The sequence below is a fragment of the Pseudorca crassidens genome, chromosome 19 (assembly GCF_039906515.1).
Source record: "Pseudorca crassidens isolate mPseCra1 chromosome 19, mPseCra1.hap1, whole genome shotgun sequence".
NCBI classification, from domain to species: Eukaryota; Metazoa; Chordata; class Mammalia; order Artiodactyla; family Delphinidae; genus Pseudorca; species Pseudorca crassidens.
Window position 1 is genome coordinate 54,836,380 of NC_090314.1, and position 12,374 is coordinate 54,848,753.

Here is a 12,374-nt window from a genome sequence, read left to right on the forward strand (position 1 = left end):
CCACTTATAATCAAAATTAAAAACACTTGAAGAGGAATTCATGTGGTGACTGTGTGCCTATCATCTTGACTACCTCACATTTAGTATTGGAAGCAAGCAAGTGACATGGGACACATTTTAGTTCCCTAACTGGCCGTGGAACATAAGATTAATAAAAGGCACTTCCACTGGCGGCTGACTCACCCCATTACAGAGGGACCTCTCTAATCTGACTTCCTTCCCTGGCTCAGCGAGACAGCTCTGGAACAAATCTGTTTAATTTCTAAAGAACAGACTCTAGATCTTGTTTTCCTGGAGTCGGAATGGGCTAACCAAGAATCACGGGGCACAGTAAACCACTCAGCCAGCGCTGGCTGCAGCCCCAGGAGTGACCACATAGCCTGGGGCAGCCCACCTCCTCCTGGGCTGATGACTCAACTTCACATGTTGAGTTGGCTCCGTGAGACGCTTGTGTTCAGGAACTGTTATGGAATCGGCCCTGTAATTTTCTTCTACAGTCCTCTCCTCCGGAAGGAAAAATAAACATACAACCCTCAGTTACAAATTTTAATTAATTCCTGTTTTTCTGTAGCCAAGAAAGACTTTGCTTTTTTTCCAAGGCAGACAGATGTTCACGTGCCCAACCAAGTCTTAATTACCTCTACTGAAAGGGGTCGCCTTTTAACATTCTGAGATGCTACACCGTTTACACGTGACAGTTAAAGCTCATGTGAGCCCAGTAACTGGGACCACTGAAACTATACAATTTCCATTTCATCTCTATGCCCTCTGTGGAAGTTTGAATTGGTGGTGAAAAGATTAAAGAGGAAGACAGCAAGAAAAAGGTAATGAAGCACATTGTTAGAACAGATACCCATGCCATCGTCAGCAGACTTTTATTGAGCCATTACTATGTGCAAGGAACTATGGATAAAAAAGGATTAAGACACAACCCTTACCCTTCGTGTTTATGAGCTGGTTAAGGAACAAGATACGTAAGAAAGGCAAAGAACGATGTGAAGTGGGATATTGGTGCCCGTCACCTGACACAGTGGAAGTTGCTCCGGAAGTCTGGAGGGAGAGACCAGACTGAGAACTCAGCCTGCCTCTGATGAATGACCAGCCTGGGCAAGGTAGTAAATGCCAGAAGAAACCAGGCTGTGGGAAGGAGTTACTTGCCATCTGTCCATTTTGCTCCTCATCTATTCTGAACTCATAGAAAGTAGCTACAGGCCTAGAAAAAAAAATAGCTATTTTTGAAGTTTAAGGCCACCCAGACGTATATTCTTTTAGTTATTAGGATCAGAATGAATGCTGCAGTAGTCATTCTGCTCCTTGATACGTTTCTTTACCTGGAATGTCATACAACTCTAAACAGATACAAAGAAAAATAGAGCTCCTGAAGGTAAGAGGCGTGTTTAAAGAAGAGGTAAGAGCATGAGAATTCATACCTGGGGACTGCTTCCTGCCACCTGCCCAGCAAAGGATGGGCAGGTGGCAAAGGATGTCACTGGTGCCGCTCGCAGCCTCAGGCAGCCCATCTCATCTTTCCCCTGGCAATAGATTTCTGTTTCACTTCCTCCCGACAGGGCGCGGTTGACGACAAGCTGCATCAGTGCTTCGCTGAGCTATGTTTCTATTAGCAGATTGTCCGTGGCCAGGGCTATGCCTGAGATCATTAAGTCGGATGCATTGCAGCTTTGTCAAGCCGAGGTGCTCAGGGTGCAGCCCGGGGCTCCTCTCTGCCTCTGAGGGAATCGCGTGTCGCTCTCTGCCAGGCTCTGGTGTCATCACTGGGTATCTGTGCCTCTTGACAAGGTGCCATTGTAGCAGGAGGGACAAGATTTTAGACGACCTCCCTGGCCCTCGTTAGGTTCTGTCAGTCACCAGAATACACTGGCTTGTCTTTTTCTCCTTCTCAGTTAATGCCCGGGCTGTCACCAATGAGAACTCTTCACAAAAGGAGGAAGGGGGCTGAGTCAGGAGCCTAAGGTACCACAGCGTCTCATCATCCCCAATAAAAGGAATTCAGGGCAGATTTCTGATTTTATAAAATTCTATTTTTACTGTTCATAACGGAACAACCCAGAATTACAAGTTCAACATCAAATGGAGGAAATGCTTAGGAATAAATATTTGGTGGAAAGAAACCAGGAAACAATACAATCTACGTACAACATGATCTTGTGTGTGTGAATACGTGTGCATAAAAGAATATTGGAAGGAAATGCATCAAAATTTAGCTCTAGGTAATGAAAAGAGAGAAGTTTTTAAAAATTATTTCCTACCGGACTTCCCTGGTGGCGCAATGGTTAAGAATCCACCTGCCAGTGCAGGGGACACGGGTTCGAGCCCTGGTCCGGGAAGATCCCACATGCCATGGAGCAACTAAGCCCGCATGCCACAACTACGGAGCCTGCGCTCTAGAGCCCGTGAGACACAACTACTGAGCCTGCGTGCTGCAACTACTGAAGCCTGTGTGCCTAGAGCCTGTGCTCTGCAACAAGAGAAGCCACCACAACGAGGAGCCTGCGCACCACAGTGAAGAAAGCCCATGCACAGCAACGAAGACCCAACACAGCCATAAATAAATAAATAAATTTTTTAAAAAAATTATTTCCTACCTTTTCTAAGTTTTCTACAGTGAGCTTGCATTCTCTTTATACTCAGAATAAATGTTCCACAGTGTATGAGTGTGCTCGGGTTGCTATAACAAAAACCACAGACTGGTTAAACAACAGAAATTTATTTTCTCACAATTCTGGAGTCTGGAAGTCCAAGATCAAGATGTTGGCAGGGTTGGTTTCTTCTGAGGCCTCTCTCTGTGGCTTGTGGATGGCCACTTTCTTCCTGTGTCCCCACATGGTCGTCCCTCTTTGTCTGTCTGTGTCTAATCTCTTCCTCTTATAAGGGCACCAGTCCTATTGGATTAGGATTCACCCTAATGACCTCATTTTAATCAATTCTTGAAAGGCCTTCTTTCCTAATTCAGTCACATCCTGACGTGCTAGGGGTAAGGGCTTCAACATCTGAATTTCGGAGGGGACACGACTGAGCCCACAGCACACGGTACTGTCAGAACTGACCCTATGCCCAAGCCACATCCAAATGCAGGAGAAGGATGAGAACCCAGGACTCGTCCTGAGCTTGGTGACCCCTGTCTACTCAGGAAAGGCCGAGGGGAACGGCAAGATGCACATCACCCTCTGCGACTTCATCGTGCCCTGGGACACCCTGAGCACCACCCAGAAGAAGAGCCTGAACCACAGGTACCAGATGGGCTGTGAGTGCAAGGTAAGCCGCCACTACCTCCTCCCACGCTCCGCCTCACCACCACCTCCTCCAGGTGCGTGGACTGCTGGGATTTGATCCCTGGCTTTCCTGGGCCTCTCAGTCCTTGGGATCCCAACTTAGGCCAGGGCTCTGGGGAGGTGTGGCCTACCCACAAGTGAGGATGTCCAGCCAGGGACATTTGGGAGGTGAGGGGAATCTGACCATGTGGCCTGTGGCTTCTAGGAAGGAAGCCTTCTAGGAGGAGGAGTTTCGTGGGGAGAACATGGTCCTAGGAGTATCTTTCTACAAATGTACAAGGGCAGAGAATTGTGTGCCTTGTGAAAGAGTGTCCCGGGTGCTGTGCTTTTGCCAACATACCAGCCATTTCCATGCGTGGGTCCGTGTAAATGTGGGGTCTGTGTGCTGAAGCCCCAGCCCCTCTTCTTAAAAGCGGCCCAGAGGTTGCACCAAACACAGTTACAGCGGTGCTAATGCTTAGAAGCAGCCGTAGAAGGTGAGATCTCCTCCACGGCCCGCGGGCTCCCATCCTGTTGTCTGCTAACACATCAGCACTGCCCCTCCCCCTGCCCCAGCACAGGATGCGAGTCTGGGTCCCGAAGATGCTGGCCCAGCGCAGCCCTGTGTGAGGCTGTGGGGATTGGCCTCTGCCGGTTGGCGCTGCTTGTGCCGCCCTCCTGCCCATCCTGGTAGATGGGCCCTCCTGTCCTTAGCTCGTTCAGAACGTGAATTCCGACCTACAGCTACACGTAGGTCCAGCGAACTCCTCTGTGCCCAACATGAAGTTAAGAAGCGAGTTCCTCGTTTTTCCTTGCTTGGCCTGAAGGTGTTCACCTTCCTGTGAACTCAGGTTCTTTTGCCAAAATGCTACTTGCCGATCCCCTCTAAACCCATGCGTGCTTGGGAGCAAGACAACGTCCTTTTAATCTGATTTGAACCTATCCAGTAGATTCAAGACCCTTTATTGTTATTATTGTTATACTCCCAGGAGGGCAGGGCTGAGCTGAAGCCAGTTTGTTATGCTCAGAGAAGGTAGACCAGGTGGCCCAAAGTGGAGGCGCGTTCACAGTTGCTGGAGGTGCAGAGATTGTGTACTGTCCCGCCTTGGGCAGGCTGCCTACTACCATTTGGAGAGTATGGGGCTCAGGAAAGGCTACTGATGGAGCGGGTTGGACTCCAGTCCCAGCTCCCTCCCTTCCTGGTGCACTGCCAGGTTCTGGAGATGCCCCCGTGAGTGGCCTTGGTCCCTGACTGAATCCACCTCTGCGTCCCCCTTCCTAGATCACGCGCTGCCCCATGATCCCGTGCTACATCTCCTCTCCGGACGAGTGCCTCTGGATGGACTGGGTCACGGAGAAGAGCATCAACGGGCACCAGGCCAAGTTTTTCGCCTGCATCAAGAGAAGCGACGGCTCCTGTGCGTGGTACCGTGGAGCGGCACCCCCCAAGCAGGAGTTTCTGGACATCGAGGACCCGTAAGCAGGCCACCAGCACCCCTGTGGCCAATTGAAAGCCTCCAAGAGTTCAGACTGGTCCAGCTCCGACATCCCTTCCTGGAAACAGCATGAATAAAACAGTCATCCAAGTGGGTCTAAATTAGTGTGATTCTCCTCCCCACCCCCGTTTTCCTTTCCAACATCGTTGTGGGTCTGGAGGCAGAGGTGGGTCCCATACCCCACCCGCCAGCCTGGACACTGCGCAACTCGGTCTCCCATCCTTGAGCGCGGGCAGGGGCAGGACGCTCGGGCTTCCCTCCCAGGCCCAGCCTTGGCACTGTCACAAACGCTGAGCAGGCAGCGACTTAAGGGTCCCCTAGCCTGGCCAGGGCAGAGCCTGGAAGTGTGCGTTTTGTAGAAACTTTTGAGGGTCGTTGCCAGACTGTGTAGCAGGCCTACCAGGTCCCTTTCCTCTTGAGAGGGGCATGTCCCTCAGTTCCTGCAGCTTCCACCTCTGGCCCTAGGGTGGCAGCCCCTGCCCCTTGTAAGTGCCCTGTACCCCCGCAGACTCCCCCATGCCCACCACGGACTCCCAGTACCTGTGACTTCTGTGTGTCTGGGAGCAGCCCTGTACCGGTGGCTTGCTCTTAATGGAGCCCCAGTTAATTGTATTAATCTGCAGAATTCCATCGGGAGCCTCCCTCCCAGACCTTGTAGCGATGCAGGGACAAGGAGCTTCAGCTCCAGCCAAGTCCTTTGATTCCCATCCCTGGCCCCCAACACACACCCCAGCCCTTGGCGGAACCTGCCACGTTCTGCCCTGGGGCAGACATTTGCGGGGGCGGGGCTTGGCTGCCCTTGTAGTTCCTTACTGAGCTGCTGAGGCCCCTCGCTCCCTGCTTCTCTTTCTGGCCTCCGGCATCTAGGTGGAGGGGCGCGAATTTGCTTGGCGAGGGGTTGTGTGTGGCTGGTGGCATGAGCTGGCTGTGCCGTCTGCACATCCTGAGGACATCAAAAGCTGGGTCCCGCTCTGTCCCCCAACACGCCTCAGAGGCCCCCAAGCAGGTGCCAGAGGTTTAGAGTATGACCTCCCTCAAAGACTGACTGTCACTGTGCCATGCGGGGGTTCCCGAGAGTGAAGTTAACGCAGCGTAGAATGAAGTCCTCCCCAGGGAAGGACGGATTTGGGAGGGAGGTGGCGTCAGTAGAATTCTCATTGCTTTCTGGGCCTCCAGGACTCTGTGGCCAGCTTTAAGAGACATTATTCTTCTAAAGATGAATTTTTAGAGAATATGTGAACCCAAATTACAAGTGTACCCACCTCTGCTTATATTTCTTGTATTACGAAGATGTCTCGGTTAAGAAAGTTCATAGGGAACTAGGGAACCTATCTGTTCCCTAAAGGTGGTTTCCTGATGCCAGTAAACTGGGAGTTAGCAGAGGCAGAAATTTCTCAGCAACAGTAAAGATAATCTCCTTTTTCTTCCCACTTGTGTTCTAAAGATAAACTGCTCTGAGTTTGTCATGCACGCTATATGCAAACACACACAGTGAAACTGAAGTCTGTCAGCCTGGGAGTGGTCCTTCTGCAGAATTCTTCCAAAGTCATCTTCTAAGCCTGCTCTATTCTGCGGTGACCCCAAAGCACCTGTAAGACTCCTGACCTCCCCCACCATGGCATGCAGCCCCCATGCCTACCCGGGACCTGGTCAGCACAGATTCTGATGACTCCCTTTCTAGGGCAGACTAGGGGACTCTCCAGGAATCCGGCCCGCTCCAAGGGCGTCTTCATGCTGTACAGTGATAGAAAGTTTGTAAGATGTCATAATGGACCAGTCCTTGTGATTTCAGTATATACGAGAACACCAGACCCTCCAATCAGTATAACACCCCACCCCCGTCTGCTTCCTGTACGGTGTTATCATATGTAACATTTACTCCTGTTTCTGCTGATTTTTTTTAAATGTGTTGGTTTGTTTCTGACATCAGTTGTAATCATTCCTGTGCTGTATTTTTTATTACCCTTGGTAGGGGTTAGACTCGCACCTTTTTTTTTCAAAGGTTTCTGCATCGTGGGAGCAGTGGGCCCAGAGTGGAAATGGCGCGGTAGCTAGCCTATGATGGTGATTCCTTCAGACCTTTTCTTCAGTTCCTTGAGTATCGTTGATTTTCCGTCTCCCATCTTTTGTCCTCCAGTTCCAATTATTACGAGGCAAAGAATCTTTGAGTAGGTTGGTTCTAAAAGATGGCCTTTATATTCAGTCTACGCACATCCGTCTTGTAGCCATGCTGAGCAGAAAAAAAAAAAGTCAAGATGAAGTACCTGGTGGTGGCCGAGAGAAGCCACTCAGATACCCTCAAGGGTAAATAGTTGCCGTATATATATAGTTTAAGAAGGCTGCATTCAGCATTGTTTAATTTATATGTTATGTTCTAAGCACTGCTCTTTCCTCCCTCTATACTTCTGCAAGCAACTCAAAATATTTAAAATAAAGTTTACATTGTAGTTATTTCCAAATCTTGGCTTGATAAGTATTAAGAAATATCAGACTTGCCGCCGTAATTTAAAGCTTTGTTGATCTTGTTCGTTTTTGTTTGGATTTTTTTGTTCGTTTTTTTTTTTTTTTACTTTTGGGGCAATGTGATTTTGCTGGAATATGAAGTCTGAGACCTTCCTGTGCTGGGAACACGTGAGAGTTGTTGAAAGTCGACAAGCAGACAGCGCATGTCTCCGATGCCTTGTGTCATTCTCGAGTGACCGCTCGGTCCGTGGACAATAAACAGTATTATCAACGAGAGCGCTGGCTATCTCTGTGTGATCGTGTCCGACGTTCCGAGCTGCCGCTTTCTAGATTAGGAACATGGGAGGGTGCGGGTTGGTTTATCCCCTGAGAAGCAGGCCTGGACGCTTAGAGGCCTATGTGGGATGTGGCAGAGAGTGGGGCAGACAACAGGGAATATGGTTTCTTAAACTGGCCAAGAGGCAGGACGGGGCCCCTTCATTCAGCACATACTTCTCCCTTTCTGTTACGGAGCACTTCACACACACACACACACACACACACACACACACACACACTCACACATGAAAGCAGAGCCCTGCAACCATCTTGCATCGTCCACAATGAACCCACTGTCTTTCTTCTCTTCCTGCACCCACTCCCCCAACCACCCTGCCCGAGATTATCAGTAAGGGAAGATTCCAGATGTCAACCAGTTTTATCTGTAAATGTTTCAGTACATATCTCTAAAAACACAAGAACTAGCCTTTTAATATTTATTTTTTGATTTGGCTGTGCCGGGTCTTAGTTGCGGCACATGGGATCTTTAGTTGTGGCGTGTGGGATCTAGTTCCCTGACCAGGGATTGAACCTGGGCCCCCTGCATTGGGAGCGTGGAGTCTTAGCCACTGGACCACCAGGGAAGTCCCAAAACAAAAACTATTTTAAAAACATTTCCGAAATACTTTTATCACACCTTGAAAACATAATTAGAATCCATGAATGTCATGGAAGATCTAGTCAGTGTTCAGACATCTCTGATGGTCTCGTAAATGCTTTTTTATAGTTTGTTGTTTTGAATCAGGATCCAAATAAGGTCCCTACATTGCAGTCGCTCCCTCAAGTCCCTTCCCCTGCCCCCCTGCCCCCCTGCCCTGCCTCCCTTCTCTCCCTCTCAAGTTGGAAAAAATGGTCCCATCATCATTCTTTTTATTAACTTATTTACTTATTTATTTTTGGCTGTGTTGGGTCTTCGTTGCTGCCCGCGGGCTTTCTCTAGTTGCTGTGAATGGGGGCTACTCTTCGTTGCGGTACACGGGCTTCTCATTGCGGTGGCTTCTCGTGTTGCGGAGCACAGGTTCTAGGCACAGGGGCTTCAGTAGTTGTGGCGCATGGGCTTAGTTGCTCCGCAGCATGTGGAATCTTCCCGGACCAGGGATCAAACACGTGTCGCCTGCATTGGCAGGCGGATTCTTAACCACTGCGCCACCAGGGAAGTCCCCCCATCATCATTTAAACTTTAACCGAGTCTCATATCACTGCGAGTCACCATATGAAAGTCCGTTCATGGTATGTTCGAACACATGACCACCCTCTGGCCCACTTGTAGAATTTGTTATTCCAGGGACAAGCTGGAAGATTCGTGTTTGCCATTTTCTGTAGCAGATCCCTAATCAGCAAGAACAAACTCACAGCTGCCTCATGAGGCAGTAAAGAGTTAGTGAGACAAAGCATTAAATGCCATCCACTGCAGGAATATCTGGATTGTTCTTTCCATGTGATGAGATCTATGGGGGAAATGGTTCAGAGGTGTATTAGAATAATATTGAATAATACAAACACTTTCTGTGTCATACAAATGACCTTACTTGGCATTGGTGCCCGTCCCAACCTGCAGACCACATTTGGGGTCTTAACACAAACGTTTCATTCATTTTATGTGTTTAGGTCAAATGTGACTTTTTAAAAACACTTCTTGTGGAAATTTTCCGACACAGACAGAAACACAGAATGACAAAACGAACTCCATGCACTCATGATCCGGTTTCAACAATTTTCCCGGTTTTCTTGATCTTTGCAGGCAGTTTTAAATCAGTCTGAAGACCCACATATGGGGTAACCAGATTGTTAGGGATTCTACCAGACACCACTGTTTCCCCCTCAGCCTTGCTCATTCTGCGAAAGAAAAGCAATGGGGGCAACTGAGGACAACCTGCTCTCTGGTCGGAACCCCCAACAGACACATGTGGGTTCAAAGTGGAAACACGGCAGCAGCCTCTGCAGGATCCAGTTCCCAAGACCATGATCGTGGGTGGGGGTGGGGTGGGGGACAGGGCGGCAGTGGGAGAACCATCAGGGCTGGTGAAAATCCTTCAGACGTTTGAGGGGCACTATCTTTTCCCTCCTAATTATTCATGGATCTGTTTATCTGATCTAACTTAAAATCAAACCAAGATGGTGGAGCTGCAATATTTCAGTAGGGTCAGCTTTATCCTAACAGCGACGTGCTGTTGCCATGGTTTTACATTAAGACTTTCAAGTTCACGGACAGATCTATCTCTGGCCTTGGGTTCAAGCTTCTAGCCGACCCATAGCTCACCCTGTCACAGGCAGTTGCCTTGAATCATCTTGCAGTGAAAGGCAGTGCTTTGATTTGGGGAATCATTTAGCTCTAATAGCTTTCTTCCTCCAAGAAACAAATTGTGGGGAAAAGAAAAAAAAGACATTCAGAAACAGGAGAGAATTCTGCTTGTTTTCATTCAGTAACAACTTGGAGGAATGTTTCTTTCTAATTAAATGAAACAGAAGCGTGAACCAAATCCAAGTCGGAGTCTGCAGAATGGTGGGGTGTCACGTGGGGGTCAAAATCAGAGAAAGGGTGAGTGTTATAGAGGATCTGAGGACAGGATCCAGGATGGGATGCAGAGGGAAGGCTGCATACATCACCTAGAAAGAAAGCTTAAAGTTTCGTTTTTATTTTTAGGCCAATCCACGTGTCCTTGCTTTGTCCTTTGAAGTGAAGTTGGGTGGTGGGGCTGGGCGGGTGGGCAGCAGGAATGAGATTCCAACCAGAGAGGCTCCCTGGAGACTTAGCCCCCAGCGTTTGTATTGGGTGCTGGTCAGGTTGGCGCCCTCTGCCCAGCGTGTAGCAAAACCCCAGACTCCCAGAGCAGAAGCAGGTTTCAACATCCACAAACAGCTGGGGCACGGGAGCCACTCTTATTAGAAATCCATGCTCCCAGACCTCGGAAGCAGACCTTCCAGGGGGAGAGAGGTCTCGGGCCTGCCGTGATAACTCTTTTTCGCGTATGAGTCCTTTCCATCTTCCTCCATGATCTGTCCCCAGTTCAGGAGACTCTGCTCCTAAACTCCCAGGGGCAACTGCTTAGGAAATCATTCTGATAAACCTAATAATTCCAGTCATAGCTAACGTTTATCCCACGCCAGGACTTGTGCTAAATGTTTCACGTACATGATCTCATTTAACATCTGCCAACTCTGAGGGGTGGTCCTCTCACCTTCCCATTGGATAGATGGGGAAACCGGGGCCTGGGAAGCTTGAGTTACCGGTCACCCAGCCGTTCAGCACTGGAGCTGGGATTTGAACCCAGGCAGAGTCAGAATCCTGGGCCCAGCTCTTCAGTAGAACATACGCCTGCCCTGCTTCCCCAGCCTCTCTAAGGACCACGGACAGAGCCTCCAACAAGGACGTGGCTCAGGTAGAAGCAGGTTATCCTCCACAGATCGACGCCCACCCAGCAGCAGGTGGGGACCCTTTCCTTCCACTTGCAGGAAGAGCCTTGTAGTGGTTTGTTTTTATGTGTTTTTTTCCCCCCAGGACAAAGGCAGATTTCTCTCCCTTTTTCTGAATTTTGAAACAATGACAGCAAAATCCTAGTCTCAGTGAAGACACTTGATCACACCAAGATACCTTGTTCCAAGTTGTAATTTCTAAACTTAAAAAAAGAATAAAATTCAATTATCTGGGAAATTCATCCCTATGTGCTTTCTCTTCCAAACCAGGACACTTCTGAGCGAGAAAGCGGGTGCTATTAACAATTAGTAGTATCAAGAGGTGTACAGAAGCACTGTCCTGGGCAAACTGCTAAGTGTCACCCTGTCATCATGGGACACCTTCCAAACACTCAAGGCATATCAAGCCCGCTCTGCTGTATTCCCAGTTGCTAGAGTTCATCCTCAGATGCAGCACGCCCACAACCCTGGGGCCCGAAAGCCTTATCCTACCTTCCTGTGATCTGAGAGCGAAGGTGTACCAGCTAAGGCAGCTCTGGATACCGTGGCAAATGAGCCCAGTATCCCAGGGACTAACACAAAGGAGTTTATTTCTTGCCAAGACCAATGGGGATGTTTGGTGGGTGCCCTCCAAGGCTGATTCAGAACCTGGGTTCTTTCCCTCAGGGTCCTTCACCACCTTCTGGAGCCTCGGAGTCCTTGGTTTTCAGCCAGAAAGAGGAGGGGAGAGGAGGCACCATAGATTCTTAGCCTCTCTGGCTTGGGGGTGACATCTACCACCTCTTCTCCCAGGTACTAGACAGACTGAGTCGCCATTCAACCATTCAACACCATTCAACAGGCAGCTTCGGGCCATGGCCCCTCTGCCTCTACCCACCTGCTTCCCAGGCAGGCCCAGACACGGCAAGGAGAAGTCTAGGTGGGCCTACTATGTGTTCCCTGGGCAGTGCTGGGGGCAGAGGGCTCAAAAGCAAGGTGGTGCCAGGAGTTAAAAGGCAGGGTCTCGGGCTTCCCTGGTGGCGCAGTGGTTGAGGGTCCGCCTGCCGATGCGGGGGGCACGGGTTCGTGCCCCGGTCCGGGAGGATCCCGCGTGCCGCGGAGCAGCTGGGCCCATGGGCCGTGGCCGCTGGGCCTGCGTGTCCGGAGCCTGTGCTCAGCAGCGGGAGGGGCCGCAGCGGTGAGAGGCCCGCGTACCACAAAAAAAAAAATAAATAAAAAATAAATTAATTAATTAATTTAATTTAATTAAATAAAAATAAATTTAAAAAGGCAGGGTCTTGAACACTCTTGCAAAGTTTGTATAATCTAGTCCTGAGGCCAAAAAGTTGCAAGCAGTGCTTTGAGGACAGTAACAGAGCTGTGCAAAGTGCCCCTGTGCTACAAAGGAAAACCAGAGCCACCTGAGGGGAAAGGA

The 12,374-nt window shown here is 49.5% G+C and overlaps 1 protein-coding gene across 1 annotated transcript in view; it reads left to right on the top strand.

Annotated features, from left to right (window-relative positions):
• The window catches only part of TIMP2 (TIMP metallopeptidase inhibitor 2), a 52,012-nt gene extending 44,508 nt beyond the window's left edge, over positions 1-7,504 (top strand). The window contains exons 4-5 of the mRNA XM_067715951.1: positions 3,149-3,273; positions 4,552-7,504. Of these exons, the coding sequence (XP_067572052.1) occupies positions 3,149-3,273; positions 4,552-4,749 (323 nt within the window). The 3' untranslated portion in view covers positions 4,750-7,504. The remainder of the gene's footprint in view (positions 1-3,148; positions 3,274-4,551) is intronic.
• Positions 7,505-12,374: the final 4,870 nt, after the last annotated feature.